The sequence below is a fragment of the Labrus bergylta genome, chromosome 11 (assembly GCF_963930695.1).
Source record: "Labrus bergylta chromosome 11, fLabBer1.1, whole genome shotgun sequence".
NCBI classification, from domain to species: Eukaryota; Metazoa; Chordata; class Actinopteri; order Labriformes; family Labridae; genus Labrus; species Labrus bergylta.
The window spans coordinates 1,346,084-1,363,719 of record NC_089205.1 but is presented as its reverse complement, the minus strand read 5'-3'; the positions used below and the strand labels follow the sequence as shown (position 1 = coordinate 1,363,719).

The 17,636-nt window shown below is 38.7% G+C and overlaps 1 protein-coding gene across 4 annotated transcripts; it reads right to left on the bottom strand.

Moving 5' to 3' along the window:
* Positions 1-372: 372 nt before the first annotated feature.
* Positions 373-17,380, bottom strand: samsn1a (SAM domain, SH3 domain and nuclear localisation signals 1a). Of its 4 annotated transcripts, none has more exons than XM_065960407.1 (15): positions 17,224-17,380; positions 15,535-15,702; positions 14,789-14,829; positions 13,948-13,988; positions 13,402-13,479; positions 12,770-12,864; positions 11,277-11,400; positions 10,244-10,674; positions 6,387-6,464; positions 6,085-6,207; positions 4,759-4,876; positions 4,446-4,597; positions 4,089-4,301; positions 3,711-3,858; positions 373-1,297 (listed from the first exon to the last, which is right to left on the bottom strand). In XM_065960407.1, the coding sequence occupies exons 1-15, from the start codon at positions 17,245-17,247 to the stop codon at positions 1,143-1,145; spliced, it is 1,989 nt and encodes a 662-aa protein (XP_065816479.1). In that variant the 5' UTR covers positions 17,248-17,380; the 3' UTR covers positions 373-1,142. The 4 variants fall into 4 exon arrangements, with proteins under 4 accessions (XP_065816479.1, XP_065816481.1, XP_065816480.1 ...); XM_065960409.1 differs by having other exon boundaries at positions 13,402-13,476; XM_065960408.1 differs by having other exon boundaries at positions 14,789-14,826.
* Between the last annotated feature and the right edge of the window lie 256 nt (positions 17,381-17,636).

Sequence of the window (17,636 nt, the reverse complement as noted above, 5' to 3'; positions counted from 1 at the left end):
ACAGGGGCCAGTGCCCCTGTAACACTGAGCTTGGTCCCCCCCGTGGCCACCCCTCCAAAAGGAAGAGACCCCTAATAACACATACTGAAACACAAAACAACCACAAAACAACTGGCCCCAGTTTGGCCCCCTCAGTAAAAGTGGTCTAGAACCACCACTGTACAGGTCCAAGTTTCAGTGTGGAGCAAATCTGGAAATGGTCTGGCAGCTGGAGAGGTACAAGTTCACTTCCTGGGCACTCCTGAGGTGCCCTTGAGCAAGACACAAGTGTTAATAAACACATTTTAAAAAGCTTAGCTTACCACCAGAAAGCATTAGCTCAGCTCAGTTCTCCAAATACAATTGTACTATAACTAAATCAAAACATCTTGGTTATAAAAAATATTGTATTTATTATTTGAACATTTAGTCTTACAAAACGATATAATTCATGTAGCAACAATTATAATAACAATAACATCAACAGTAATAATGTGAAGTATATATCATATTTCAGTCATGGGTATTTAGGCACCAAGAACACATATAATACTGGATATATGTACATAAAATCTATAATTCTGAGTGACAAAGAAAAAAAATGTTGACAGTAACTTTTAAAGAAAAATGAAAACAGCTGAATGCTCTGAACAGTGACTCTTTCACACACACACACACACACACACACACACACACACACACACACACACACACACACACACACACACCCTGATCCAGACACACACATTCAAAGAACAGACCCATCTTTACCTATATATTATAGGCCAGCTTTGATTCTGCACTGTTAGAACCATGACACAACACGAGTTCACCGAGGTCCCCTCAATCATAGGAAAGAAATACATTACACTGGATGTTAAATTGGATTTAAAGAAAAAGGTCAAAGAGATGCAGATTTGATAAATAAAGGCTTTATATGGAGAAACACTCAAATATATACAATTTGAAATATACAAGCAATATTTAATCACTGAAATATCACTTTTTAATACCATATCCTAATAAAAAAAAATACAGAAGTCATAACTTACAACTTGATCTTTATCTAAATAAAGTGACACATAATTAAGATGAGTGATGACTGATGTCCAGAACATCAGTCATCACTCAGAAGTTAAGTATCCATCTGATAAGCCATCTGATTAAGAGCCCACTGCGTCTGTGAGCTGCTCTGTTTCCTCTTTGCTGTCGGAACATTCAGACGGGATGAAGCAGCCCGAGTCTCTGGGACAGTCGCTGTCTTCTTCCTGTTGACTGTTTGAGGGTTTTTGCTCTTCACCTTCTCTGACATCATCACCTGCGTCGACAAAACGAATGGAATCAAACCAGATGTCATGATATCACAAGTTTCTGTTAGAGACTGCACAAGAGGCTCTTTAACCTTGTGCTAAGTGGAAACAATATCTGAATGTGTAATATTTAAATTGTTTCATATTGTGACACAGTACATTATTTACAACAGGGCCAAGTGTTAATGAACCAAACAACAGGTGATCCAGCAAACAGCATCATATAACATCTTTTCCTTACCACACCGTACCTTACATTTTATCTCTCACCTTCATTTCCTTTCCAGAGGATAAAAATATTCCACCATTCTTTAATATTTTGACTCCTCTTGTCTGAGCTGCTAATCCTCGTGTCCAGGCTGAACAAACCTCTAACCCTAATGGAGTTGATTAAATTCCTGGCATCTAATGAGAGTCAACAATAAGCTTGGCAGGATTGGTGCTGCCATCTGTTAAGTCATGCTGTCAACAAAACAAACACATGCACAATGAACTTTCATTTGTACAAAAACTGTGGTAAAAAAAAAGAAAGAGTGAGTGTTCTACTTTCACACTGAACGGTTGTTTTATTTTCATCCATGCAGGATCTTTGATGATCAGCCTTCCGCTTTAAGACATCTGATTACAGGAACACCTTCTGCCTGATTAAGCACTTTCTATCTGACTAACTGGAAATCAGCGGGGTTTTTTTGCACACAGGATGTAGCAGCCTTCTTTCTTTCTGTGTTGTTCAAATGTTTCTGAACCTGGTGTTCCGAATATAAAATCCCCCTTTTAGGCTCTGGCAGAACTGTATTCTCAAATAACTTCCAAAGTAAGTGATAGCAATGAAAGAACGAAAAGATGCACTTATATTGTTTGGTACAGTGGATGAACTTACTTTCAGTCAAAAAGAACGACTGAACAGAAAAACAGGTTATTCGCTTGTTTACAGCTTCATAAGAGTTATTCTGTTATATACAAATATTTGTCTCAAAGCTTTCTTAAATACTCATTCCTGATTGGCTGAACAATCTCTGAGGCTGGGCATGTGAACTATAGACGTAGAACACCTTTTTGTTTGATAAATGCATTCTGTGATCTGTCACAGAAACATGCAGAGGATTGTAAAAAGGCAACACCAAGTTTGTGTTTTGACACTTAGAGATGTGTTATAGACAGGAAACATGGGGGCATTGCAGTAAATAGACCAAGATGGCGGCGCGAGTGCATCGCGAGGCCCAACGTCTCTCGCAGATCCTCCCACCCTGCCCACAGACTGTTTACCCTCCTGCCCTCCGGTAGGTGCTTCAGAAGCCTTCGGACCAGAACCAGCAGACTGAGGAACAGCTTTTTCCCCAGAGCTGTTTCTCTACTGAACTCTGCCCACCGAACTCTGAACTCTGTCTCCCTCCCGAACTCCGCCCCCCGCTGACCCCCCTGCACATCACCTCACACCCATCATCCCCCCACCACTCCTCCTGGTCATACACACACATCTCTCATCCACCTGTATTATTGTATTATAGTATGTTAATATCACCTCAATAAGTTATCAACCTGTACAATATGTCCATATTCTGTATATTATCTGTAAACTAGTATAGCATGCTCACTGCACCTTAATCTGTATATTATAATCTGAAGAATATACTTGTATTTATAGCATTTATTTATATTTATAGCATCCCATTAATCCAGCCATATATACCCAATAATTCACTTTTTTTTGTCCACATCTGTAAATTTTGTAATTACTGTACATAGCACAGACTCTTGCACTTTCTGCTTATTTGCACTTCTGGTGAGATGCCAAATCTCATTTCGTTACTCTATACTTGTATATGTGTAATGACAATAAAGTTGAATCTCATCTCATCTCATCTCAATATAGTAAACATCCTAGTGAAGATTCCACCTTGCCTACTCTAAACTTGCTCTTATTAGTAGATTATCGTGGGCTACAGGACACTAGTAAATAACAACTTCAATTTTTTTTTCTCAACTGTTTATAGGTTCTTGTTTAAATCTCACATATATTTTTATCCCTGCACGGGTTATGTACATTTCTTGTATAAATCTATTTTTAATTGCACAGTTTAAGTTTGATTCATCTAGTATTCTCAAATATTTTTTTCAGGTTAATATATATGTATGGGGGGGCGTCGGTTTTGTGGTTTAATTTGTAACAAATGTTTTATGTCATGTACGTCTTTGTAACCTGCTACTGGATGCTTTGAATTTCCCTCGGGATCAATAAAGTATCTATCTATCTACCTATCTATCTATTTATCTATTTATCTATCTATCTATCTATCTATCTATCTATCTATCTATCTATCTATGTAATAACCACTGATCAGTAAATGTGTAAAAACAGATAGATAGAAGTGATCTGTAAAGTCGATGTAAGTGACAGCAGGTGCTTGAAGTGTTGCTCACCTTCCGTGTAGCGGCATTCAGCAGCAGCCAGGAGTCTGTGTCTGTGCTCTGGGTCTTTGACGTTCAACTCTATCAGGTGTTTCTCCTGCAGGTGCAGCAAGTCCTCCACCGTCTGATATCCATTCAGCAGCAAGGCAGAGGCATACTCCTGCAACAACGAGAGACATTCACCTTCTGTTTCTTCACAACCTGAAACTTCATCAAGTTTCATGATGAAGCTTGTCAGTGTTCACAAAGGTTTTGTTCTAGTTAACTAGAATGTAAGAATGTTTACCTTTTTGCATCTTTGTGTTTACATTTGGAAAATATTAACGTCTCTGTCTCCCACTCAAACTAAATAAAGTGGGAGGCGGTAGGTGGGTGGATCTTTTTCCTCACCTGAAGATTCAGTCGCTCCAGTAACTCGAGCAATGTTTTAGGCCGAGGTCTTTTGCTCAACTTCTGTTGTCTGACTTTGGGAGCCTCCTCCTCTTCACCTTTCTCCACCAAAATGTCCACATATATGAATTTAAAGTTGCCCACTTTGTTGTTCAGCATGCCGGTCCAGATTCCCATTGGAGGCTTACTGATGATGTTGATGATGTCACCGACCTAGAAAACATCACAGTGAACTTTTATAATTGTGCTCCTCATGTTCTATTCATTCAGAACATTTAACATCTTTCTAATCAGAGTAATATAAATCTTGTTCTGTTCGAGTGATCCTTTTCTTCTTCTTGTTGTCCAGTGTCTTACCTTGAGTTTGAGGGAATCTGTGTCATACGGACTTGGAACAAAGTCTGTGTGGACGCGAGCTCTGCCACAGAACTGACCCTGATAGGAGCCGTCCTCTTCCAGCCTCAGACTGTCCCTCTGACCAGAACCATTGGACTCACTGGTCACACCACCTGAAACACCCATGAACACAACCACAATGTGATTACACTGTGTCAAAAATCCACTTTTTGTGGGTTAATAATATAACAACACAGATAAATCATGATATGTTGTGAAAACAAATAAGAATTCTTTCCTGCAGCCTTGCAGTGTAGAACATGCAGAGACTTACTTGAAGAGCTCTGTCCACTGTAGAGACTTTCTAAGGAGTTGCTGGTCTTTGTTGGGTTTTTCTCAGGAGGATTGCTGCTCTCTGTCTCTGCCTCTGGTTCTTTGTCTGTGTCATCACCCTAAGAGGACAACAATAGACATCATGACATTAAAAATACCTATAAGTACAACCCTTCAAACTGTATAATCAGTTGTTGATGAAATGTATAAAACTGTGCACATTTCTTTATTAAGCTCTCCAGTAAATAGAAACTAACAGGGATTTTCAGAATGAAGCGTGGGCTGCAAAAGTTTCAAAGTGACTCAAAGATTTCTTCTCCATCTGTGTTACAATAACAAGTTTTAGGTCAGAGTGAGGCTCATCATTTAAAGATTGTCAGCAACAGCGTCACTTTTGAGGATGTGGGTTTAGAAAATGATGAAAGTGATAAGCCTCTTGACAAAAAGTATGTGAGGCTGGTTGGCAGTGAGTCTGGTCTTAAAGAGGTGTTATGGGGGTTATTTCATTTATTGTTCTGACAAGTTGTTGACTTCTGTTCCAAAACAGAGATCTGAACCCAACAACCTGTTTGTGGTGTGAATGATCAACAGCTTTATCCCATCCCTAGTCATTTTAGACCCATCTCAAACCTGCCATTTTTAAGCAAACTTTTAGAGAAGTTAGTTTTTAATCAGTTGAGTGTCTTTTTAACCTCAAACACTACATTAGAAATGTTTCAATCTGGCTTTCAGGCACGCCACAGCACTGAGACGGCCCTGCTAAAAGTAGTTAATGATGAAAAACCTAGACAACAACAAGCCTTCTGTTCCTCTCTTTTAGTTGTTCCACAAAGCAGGACAAAAACCTTTGGTGATGCTGCTTTCAGCTGTTACGCTCTGAGACTGTGGAATGACCTTCCTGAGGGTCTGAGAGGAGCTGAGAATATTGAGATTTTTAAACGCAGTCTTAAAACTCATTTATTCAGTCTGGCTTTTATATAGTGCTTTATATCAATTCAATTCTTAACATTACTGTATTGTCTTTTTTATCCTACTACAATTTTAAATATTCTTCTCCTATGTATTAATTTTGATGTCTCATTGCTTTTATGTGTCGTATTTTATTTTTTCATATTTATGTTTATTTTTTCATTCTTATTGGTGTGCATTAGTCTCTTTTTTTATAAACTACTTTTTGGTCAATAAATTTTCTGCAGTCTTGTAATGCACTTTGAACTGCAATTTAATTTGTCTGAAAAGCGCTTTATAAATAAAGTTTGATTGATCAAACTAATAACACGTGTTTTTTAAAGCAGGTGTGTGTTTGCTGTGTGTGGCTGTGACTTACTGTCTCCTCTGAAAAAGACTTGGCATGTTTTTTGCCCATTTTTCTGCGCATGGTCAATGAAATAGCTTTCATCTTCTTCCCAATCCCGGCTGATTTATGAGGGTCCTCACATTCTTCCATGAGCTGTGTGGAGAGAAAACTGGTTTAATACAGTAATGATGAAAAGAACAAATGTAAAATTTGGCTCCAAATATTGTCTGTTGTTTGTTTTCCCCCAATTGTGTTAAATTTATCAAGTCAATGGAATTAACTTTAAACAAGCAAAGCATTGAGTGCACCATGTTCATATAGTATACACATACGGTTGTTCCATTGTCCTCTGGTTTGGCTTGCGATGGCGGATGTCTGAGAGCCTCAAACTTGCCGAAGCTGGTGGAGCGCTGCAGGTAGACACAAAGACAAAGGACGTCTTAGAGAAATGCAACTGTAACTGATAGGTATACTACATAGCACTCAGTCATTGTGTTTTTCTTTTTCGCTCTCGTCCAAGCTGTCTCAGTTCTTCAAACTCCTTGAAGAATCTGGTTCACTTCACTCTAAGATCCTGCTGGATCTTTACATGAAGTATGATGAAAGATTTGTAGTGGATTTAGCTGTCTACAGCATCATATACTGTCCATTTAGAAAAAAGCTGACAGCATATATAAATATATAAATCTGGTAAAGAAAGCAAATATTAAGCCTGTTCTTTGACTGTTTCAAAATGAGACCATGGTACATTTGGATCATGGGTCACATCAGTAGCAGCAGAGAGAGTGTTTCTCTGTGTACAGATGGACTGGCATTTGTCTGTAAAAAGAACAGTAGGTAAATGGATATATACAAATGATGTGTCCTTACAAAACTCTGCCTCAGTTTTTAATTCTCTTCTTTATTTTCCAATTTAACATAAATCTGAAAGTCATAATCTCCCCAAACTCCCCACCAGTTCCACAGCAGAGCTCCAAAGTAATTACATAAATGAATAATCCCTGGAAATCCTGGTTAAATATGAGCTGCACAGTCCTCAATCACAGTAGATTGATTTTATGTAGCATTGTCCAGCAGCCTGATATTTACAGTGATTCCTGAAACTAAGGCAGCACAATGAAAGGCTTTTATATCCACCTCTCTGATTTCAGTTAGTATATTATATTATTATATTATTGTGATTGAAGCCATTGTTGATTGTCTGTTTTCCATTGTTGAAATTCACCAGTTATCCGATACATTTGAACAAAGCCATCACTCTATGCACATTTGTCATTTAGTGTTTGATTAGAATTTTGTTTTTTTTAAATATAATGAACCTTTAAATCCTTAAAAAATGTAATCTTTAAACCTTTCATCTTTTCTAAAAGTAGGGCATTTAACACAGCTACAATTTGTACAGATAAATTGTTCTCTTGCTACTTTTATCAAGAAAATCATTTGCATTTACCAGATCACATTTGGATACTAGCGATCCTTCAAAATGTCAAAACCTTTCCTAACATAACCTAACCTAATTTTTTTTACCTACCTTTGGCTTGCTGCTCTTTGTTTTGTCTGATACATTGGATGCTGCCCTTTGTAACATGTTCCCCTTGTTTTTGGAGTATTTATTAAACCTCAGTCCTTCAGATCTTGTTTCTTAACCCGACTCTCCTGACAGTGAAGTGTTAACTAACTCTGGGCTGCCTGTCTGATGGGCTGGCTGGCTCACTTCCTTACAACACACAGGATGTGAGGCAATTAGCATGTTGTCTCTTGATGCAGTTTTGCTTTGAAAGGGAAAAAAACAAGTGCTTAAGTATGCATTTTGTGGCCTGCTCGGTTAAAACATCGACAACCACTTCCAGGAACAGCTGCATGAAGCTTTTAAGAAGGTGGTTATGTTTTTGTCAAAATAACCTTAAGAGCATGAACATATGTTTATCACCACCTAAATGAACACTGTGATGAGAGATAATGTTTTGGGGTTTGAGTTACATCCTAATGCCCCTACAATATAAAATTAAATACATACAAAATTTCCCTTGAACAGAAATGGGGAACTTGTTTTTGGTAAATCATGCTGAAGTAATTATTCTTATGCGATCATTTCTTAATGTGGGGTGAAGACTTTTGAGGAAGTGTTGTCGATGACGGAGAAACAGCTTAAAGTGGAAGCTCTGCTATGTGGAAACATTTTCCGGTTTATACTTTTCAATAGAGACATGAGGACATGTTATCATAAACAAATGCTAAGACATGATGTCTGTCAGTCATTTAACACAATCAAACCACCTGTAACCTTATATATATATATATATATATATATATATATATATCTGAGGATTTGACACAGTTTGACTTTTTGTTTTGCATTTGTTGTCGGTCTTCATTGCCCTGATGTTTCCCTGTGGGGATTTGCTGCTGTGTTTTCATCACGGGGTCTCAATCGGTCAGTTGTGGAAAAGAGAATTCTAAAGACAAAGCCATTGCCTAATCCTACTGCTTGCAATCAGCTCTAAACTCCTGTCAATCCAGATTAGGGTTTCTAATCTATGACTTCAGAGGCTCCCAGGAGAAGCGCTTGTTCATCTGAAGAGTTTAAATGAAATATCAAAAATGTGAAAAGGTCACCTGACGATTATTGAAATATATTCGAGCACTGTACAAGAGGTGGTTTTCTTGAATTATAGATAGAATTATTTCGATTTTCTACAGAGTTTCTACAGGAAATAGATAATGTTGAGGTTTTCTGACAAACAGCAGAAAACGTTCATCTAAAGAAGATGATGTCTGTCTGCCACTTCTCCAACTGAGTGCTAATCCCTTATCTTAATGATGTAGCACTTTGAGAATTATTTTAAATGTAAAGCACACAAATAAAGATATTTTTATTGATTGAAAGTGTGCTACACATAAAATGTAGCAGTATAGTAGTAGTAGCAGTAGAAGTAGCATTAGTATTATCACACTTAAATGTAATATAAATCAAGTATATCCTCTGAAAATAACTCTGTGAGTCATGACTGTCTACAATGGGTGTAACACCCGAGTCCCACTGTCTGTGATGTTTTCAGAGTTTTCAGAGTCCTATCTTCACTTTGTTTACATCGCCGGCACGGCCGGCTGACTCCTCCCCTCGTGTATAAAAGTTGTTTAATTGAGGGACTAGAGAAAAGAAGAATAACATACTGTACTCACTGATTAACTGTGTTTCTAGATCACGCTCATTTCAGGTAAATTTACATGCAGTGTGAAGATACGAGCATAATAAAGATCGCTAGCATTAGCATGCTAACACAACAATGCAGCGCAAGTTGTTTTGGTTTCATGCTGGTGCTCAAGGGCGACATCTGCTGGATCAAAGAAATCACAAATAAAGCCTTTAACAATCTCACAGAGAGAAGAAGAAAAATATTGCACATTTGAAATAGAAAAACAGACTTTGATTATGTTCAGTGTCTCGAGTCCTCCTAAGCCATGAGGGAGTACTAAGAGAGGGTCCTAACCTCTGCATCATTGCTCTCTAAACTGAAGAGACTTTGGGGTCAGTGAAACCACAGTTTTGTCCTTAAGAACCAATGACACTATAGATCCATAGGGATCTTGTAATCTCTACTTCGGATCATCCTTTTCATCCCAGTTAACTTTCTCCTAAGTCATGTTGAGCTCTTCAAACTGCTTCGTGTCAAAGGCTGCACGTGCTCACTGGGTTTTAGCAGCGATCCAATGCCTCGAGAGATCTCAATGCTCACGCAAAGAACCTGGCCTGTGAAGTCATCGACACTGTTGAGTTATCTTATCTACAAAGCTCTAAATGGCCAGGCACCATCTTATCTTAAGGAGCTACTAGTGCCGTACTGTCCCTCGAGAGCGTTGCGGTCCCGGAGTGCAGGCCTGCTGGTGTTACCTACAGTCTCTAAGTGTACTATGGGAGGTAAAGCCTTCAGTTATCGGGCTCCTCTCCTCTGGAATCGCCTTCCAGCCGGGGTCCAGGAGGCAGACACAGTCTGTATTTTTAAGAATAGACTTAAATGATGTGTACACACACACAATGTAAAAACATGAAGAGATAAAATGCTTTACAAAGGAAAGAAAAGTAGTTAGACAAAAAAAGTCTGATGTGCATGGAGCAAAAAGATGCATCAGACAGGCCTGTATAGAAAGGATTAAAACATGGTTTCATAATTCATCAGCAGAAACTTACATTTGGTTTTGACAGATCCACATCTGTGATAGATCGCGACACCTTTGGAGGGATCTGTGGTTTACAGTCCTGTTGTAGGCCGTCATCCTGGGCCGTCCCTGTCTGCTGTCCTCCCTCCCAGTCCTTCCCATTAAGCGCGGTTAAGTCATGGGAGTACACACGGTACTCTGTAAGCGGCCTGCGGCAGGTGTGCTGGATGGTCCCCCAGGCAGGACTACTGTCACCCGGGCTGCTCCAACGCTGGTGGTGGGTGTGGGTGGGTGTAGCTCCACCAGGGAGGGTGAGCATGTCTGTGCACCTGCCTGGGGTCGTGTTCTCCTGAGAGGGGAGGGTGGAGGACTTGCCCAGGTACGGCCTCCGGTCTGACCTGAATGGCACGTCCAAATACTGGGGTCCCATTTGTTGGATCATTGCACATGATTGGGAGTGCACTGAAAGAAGGCCGAAAAAAATTCTAATGAAATATTATCATTTAACAATCGTTTGAATTCATATTTCTGCATTTTCACATCCCCTCTGTGTGTTGTACCAATTTATGTGAAAATGCAGAGGAATGACGTCGTCTGTCCCTAAACATTTACCCTGCAATAACAAAAGTTCTTATTGATATTTTATTGCTCCAGAATTTTCATTGAAGAAGAAAGTTTGCAAATGTTACCCTTCACAAATCCTAAAAACAATCAAAGAGAGTACAATAAAATATCAAAATAGCAAAGTAAGGGTTGCCTCTGTAACCCATACTCCTAGTTTTTGATTTTTGCTGTTCCATTTGAAGCACCCCTTTGTGTGTCTATACTGTAGGGACACTGCAGAAAGCTACATGAATGGTTGCAACACTTGAAAGCGGAAGTATAATTTAGTATTCATCAGAGCAGGAAAGTCATGAACTAGAGTTACTTCGATTTAGCAAAATACTGCACAGGCCAATTCTGCTGCTAAGCACAAATCTGCTCCAGTCATAGCTCCAGTCATAGCTTGGTCACTGAGTCATACACATTGCTATTGAGGTCATAAAGGACATTATCTGTCTCACCTGTGGCGTTTTGAGTCTTCTTTGGTGCTTCTTTTACACTCTTTCCAGTTGCTTTCTTTCCAGGCTTTTGGCCTCTTTTGACAGGAGGTTTAGTTTCTGTAGTCACACCAGTGGTGTGGATACTCTGTAAAATTACAACAAAAAACTCATCTAATTTTTTTTGCCGTAAGATATTCTTCTCAAGGTCCACCCTCTTGGTGGACTTTTTTTATTTCCACTAAAATATTTATGTGTGCTATGTGATTTGGTACAGAATTTCCAAATTGCCTATAGTACCTGTCATGCATAACTTTGGAAATCCCAATCACTTACTATTTGGTGCAATCCATCAGGTCCAAACATACATTGGAGAATTTTTACATAATAGCATGCTACATCTTGAAATAGAGATGGTGAACATGGTAGAAATTATTTCGGCTTAACACATGAATATAATCATGCTAACAATGCTTAGACAATAACAGTTCTGTTTGACAACATACTGATGTTAAATGGTGAATGGACTGAAGCTTGTATAGCATTTTCTTGTATTCTGATCACTCAAAGACCACAGGTCACATTCACACACGGATGGCAGAGGCTGTAATTAAACCCATTCATACACATTGACATGTCGGGAGCAATATGGTTCAGTGTCTTGCCCAAGGACACTTCAACATGTGACTGCAACCTTCAAGTTGAGAGATGAGCTTCTCTCCCACTAAACCACATCCCCCCCATCATTTGATGTGAGTATGATGTCACTTCAGAGCCTACTGTATTCCTTTTTTTTTAGATTATTTCCAAAATATTTTCTTCTACCAGATCCAACAGGTCATTGGTCCTTTTACTAAAATAGTGACATAGTGAGGTATAGAGAGCTGCTGATCAACAATTGTTGACCTTTGTTTTGTTTTTCCACTGGTTGACTGGGGGATAAGGCCTCTAAACCTCCCTGCATAAAACACAGAAGTCCTCATTTTGCAAACACAATACTCCCTGCCATGTGGTTGTGAGATTATGCAGTACCCTTCTCTGGAACATCTGTGCCGTATTAAAACCCAATCAGCATTGACAATGGAAAACAATTGCATCATTATGGCCACCAGAGAATCCTAGCTCTGGATGTCACAGTCAGGGATCGGCTTGAAAAGTCATAGTTGGACACAAAATGGCACGTTGACACATCTGACCATGAATCTGCACTTGCACCAACATCAGTTTAACACAGATGCTCCAAACCTGGGTTTGATGCATCTGTGCGAGCTCCCTTAACTTTAAACAGAAGTCACTTACACAAAAGCATGTTCCTGCACAACCCTCTTTGTCTTTACTGCTACTAATCTCAAAAGTATTCCACTCCATCCTTATTTTACTTTTGTCACCAACACTTCATTCCCTTACATACCTCTGTAATGCGACACTAGACAAATTAAGAAAGGGAAGGAAAACATATTGATTGATTAAGATATCCAGTTGGCCTAAAGACTCCAGGTTATGGTTTTGATCCTGACCTGACTTGAGGGGGCTTTCTCCTTTTTCTTTGTGGCAGAATGATGTGCTCCTTTCCCTTCTTTGGTCTCTGCTCTGTGTTTAGCCCTCCTCGTCTCTAGAGAGGCACAAGAATTTAGGATATCTCATTAAGTTAGCAAAACACTGGTTAACCAAAAGCAAAAGCAAAACCTTGACCAATCAGTAATTTAATAAGCTGATTCATTCATTTTTTTCTGTAATGTTATGGATCGGAGGACAGGTTTCCTATTTTCAAAACTTTCTTAAAACAATAGCAGCTGCCCACATGAACGCTGAAGTAGACTTTTACTGTAGTTTCTCTACAGAAGTCCCACAGACAATATGAGACACGGATATTCTCACAGTAACTTCTTTTGTTTATATTCCCAGACATTCTTTGAACCTATCCGATATAACATACTGCACTTTATCATGTAATATCTTGAAATGTCTCACTAGTAAAATCATTATTCTAATATGCACAAATCCCAAGACAAGGCCTTTGTGTTTAATATTATGCACAATCTTTGAAGGCTATTTTAACATGATGAAATATAATAGCTGGAGATACTATAGTCCAAACAGACATTGAAATATACCATGGATGTGTTTGACCTATTTATTTGCTCTTTACCTTCATTGTGATTGTTGGTGATGTGGACTAAATCTTCTCGGCTCTTGGCAGGCTGCCAGACGGTGGTATTACAGTCTGCTGTGAAGGGATATCAATCGCAAACATTGAGGATTTGAAGTGAAGAGGCACAGTGAATGGAGGTCACACAAATTGTTTTCTAAGTCACGGACATGCAGCTAGTAGATTATTACAGACAAGAAGATATTTATTCAGGCTTTTACAAAGCTGAATGCTTTTACTTTAGTCCTCCAGAGGATTCATGTTGAAGGCCTCATAGAGCCAAAGTTTTCAGTATTTGGCAACTATACTATATTTTATTACAATAAAACACAAATGAACACAATATCTATATTCAGAAGAAAATTTTAAAAATGAAATGATGAAAAGTAATTTCAAATGTTCTATTGCAGACTTCACAAGCACACAAACCTTTTACAGACAAACCCAGGAATATACATGGATGGCACACACACACACACTCATCTTTTTGAAGCTAAGCGTGCCTTAATACCGCATCAACAAAACAAGACAATTGTTTGTACTCACCAAGTGCTTCATTATCTGATACAGACTTGGATATATGTGTTCTGAAAGGAAAATGAAAAAAATAATCATCTGCGGTTCCATTTAACTGTTTTGAGTAGATGTGTTTCAACTCACAGGTGTAACTGCTTCTATGTCTAACAGTCACCTAATGCGAAAACAAAAACACATTACGGAAGGGTAACCGCTGAAGTCTCATAATATAATATAGTCGTTTGTCTGCTCTATGGTTCTCAGTTTGAATGCATGATCTACTTTTCATGTTCACTGAGACACACCTATGTGTCTTTTTAAGTGAAATAAGGGAAGAAAAGGTGTTGAGGCGACTGTGGGCTTTAAGTAGGTGGGCCTTCAATCCTCTTAGTCCAACAAGCCCAGAGCCATAAGCTGCTTTCTGGTGGCCAGTCTGCAGGTCCCTGATTCTCAAAACAAAAGGTACACATCCAACCTAACAATGTAAAGATAGTTTAATTATTGCTGTAAATAGGTTACAGCTCCCTCTTCTAAAAGCATTGTCTTGTTAATTAAAAATGTTAAGGATTAGGACTGCTGCTGAAGAGCCGGTCTGCTTCGCTGCTGGAAAGGATTTAGAGTATTAACCCTCTGTGACAACAAACAGGGAGCCTTTCAAGCCATATATGGGAAAGCTCATTCACTAGCATGGAAGACTTTCACTGCACGCACATCCAATAAAAGAATCCAAAAGAAGGCTGTACAGTTCAACAAGGGCACACAGAAGGCAGAATGACAGGCAGGATTACAGTTCATATAATTCATTGTCCATTGTCCATTTATAATTCATTGTCCATTTGACTGTTCACATCTAACCATTAGGGGAACTCACCTTTTTTTCTTTTTATTAGAGTTCTTCCCCTGAGGCATCTCCTGGGAGAAATCAGAGCATTTAACTAGATATATTAAAAAATAAATAAAAATAAACATTGTCGTATTTTGTAGACACATATTAAGATACATCTATGTAGTTTTATTGACACTTAATTATCTAATAAGACTACAATTATACAATTCTACAATTCACTTAGCAGATGCTTTTATCCAAAGCGACATACATCAGAGAGAAAGAACAACACAAGCAAGGATCTAGAAAAAAGGGAACAATGTCAGTAAGAGCAAACGATCAGCTTTGAGTCTGATTGGACACACAGGTGCTGACAGGAAGTGACCAGAGGCAAAGCATAACATTGAGGGCAGTTCTTGAGAGCTCTAATCAGTATAGAAACCATCTTATAAGTCGTTGTTATCAAACAAAAACCATCGTCATTACCATCATCATCATCATCAATAATATGGAGACCATCATCATTAAGTTAGTAGATATTCATGAAAGAGCTGGCTCTTTAGCTTTTTCTTAAAGGTGCAGAGGGACTCTGCAGATCACATGGAGTTTGGAGATCGAGTGGAGTGTATTTAAAATTCTCTACCTCCTGGCCTTAGCAGCATCCATCAACTGGCTCATTATTCATCTTTGTTTTATAGGTAAATTCCATTACAGTCCCATACAGTTTTGTAATGATTGCTTATATGGGCCATCATTAACAATGTGTAGAAGAGGAAAAAGGTGTTCCTCACCATAGATATAGACCTTCCAGACCCTCTCCACTTTGTGTTGTCATCCAGAAGGACCGCCGGGCTGCATGAGCGGCTGCATGAGCGACTGGAGGAGCGGCTGGGGATGGGCAGTTGTGGACCATCACCGGAGTTCTGTACCACCTCATACAGGCTGTCCATAGACCCCTCCTGTGAACACGCAGAGAGCCAAAATCTGTCAAACTGTGATACAGCCACATTAGCAGCAGGAGCAATTCATGAATGTGTTTAATCTAATCTGTTGGATTCAGTGCTATGTGTATTTATGATGAAGCACACACCACTGTTGACATATCGAGCAGGTTTGTGTCAGTGGGAGGAAATTCCATGTTGTATAATGACCATTTATCCTTCATTTAGCTCCACAACTGTAGGGCACAGACATCACTTTATATTTGAATGACTCCCCCCCAGAGCATCACATTAAGAAACCTAAATAACGAGACAGACACACAATCCATCAACATGAGAGTTTTGAGGATTTGGTATGTGTATAGAATTATGACACTACAAAGCTCTTTAAAATGTGCTTGTCAACCACGGATGAAGGCAAGGATGGAATTTCCTCAGAACAGATTTCAGTGAGGATTAAATCGTGTTTGCATTTCTCCTTGGAAAGCATTGCAATGTCTCTCTTTATCCACCTCGTCTTGCTATATCTCTGTGTTGGACTGACAGCAAACAATTATTATTGGTTTAGTACATCTACTATCACAGTAGGTTTCAGGTCTCGCTATGTATCCATGATGGTCTCATTATCTACATTTTGACAGATTTGTAAAAAGAAATTGGATGTCACAAATGACCAAATGAAACAAAACAAAAACTTCCAAAATGTAATCTTTTAAGTATTTAACAAATTAGTTACTCTTTGTACAAGATGCTATTGTTCATGGGGTATGAAACAAAAGCAACAGAGAATTAAATCAGTGCAATCACTGTTCAAGCCTCTGTTTATTTGAAGAAGACATGAGGTAATAATCCTGATTACTGATCAACATCTGTCTTAAGAAAATGTCCTGCATGCCCGTATGGCCTTGTGTAGCATGACAGCTGCAGCAGCATCTGAGGGACCATATGCGTGAGAGGTGCATGTGACTGCCATCAAAAGCTTGTCTTTGCTGTTGATGCTCTATTGACAATGCTTTTGTTATTCCTTGTTCTATTATCTCTAAAAATAATAACAACAGCATATCTTACAGCGTTGAAGTACACCAACATGGTTCTATTGTCTAACACTAACTCATGTGGTATGTGCATGTTAAGTTCAATCAAAAAGCAGGTGATGTTTCATTATGTTCTTTTACATTTTGAGACAGTTAAGATATAAATGCACAATCATTGACACATATACCAAGTTATGAATATCAAAGCAAATCAAGAATGAAACACAGGAATCTCATTAAGGCTACAGTATTGGAGATTTTGTACTGTTCATTTAAAGGTTGAATAACTGTGATAAGAAGCTTGTACATATTTACCCACTTAGTAACACACATAGTAGCACTTGTGTTTACATTATACTAACACAGCATTGTCTTAGTTACACAGATGCAAAGTGTTGCCTGTGAACAAGCTAACACTTGCTTCACAGGGCTAACTTCTCTTTCCTGTTGCAGCTCACAAACAGCTTTTTTTTTTTAAAGATGCAGCAATCAAAGTGAGTCTTACCAGTGAAAAGCAGAAAAGGTTCATTATGGCTGAGACGTGTCCTCGTTGTTTCCGTTTTCCCTGATGGAAGCAACAGAGTGACAGAGAGAGACACAACAGATCAGTGTGAGCCCAGCCTGGGTCGCCTGCTGTCTTCTCAGATTAATACCACAGTGAAATCCCTTTACTAATCCAATAGATGGACCACCATTACTCTACCAGCTATAACCAACAACAAGTCCATCATTGGTGGAGCAACTAGATGAGTATTTGTTTTGAACTCTTTTATTTATTTTTTATTTTTTTAAAGCTTTGTCCATTAAATATAACTTTGACCGCCATTATGGCCTCGTGCTCACACCGTTCTAATAGATATTTTATGAATGGCATCATTTCAAATTAAAGAAGAATTCATATAAAAATAGCACATTCAC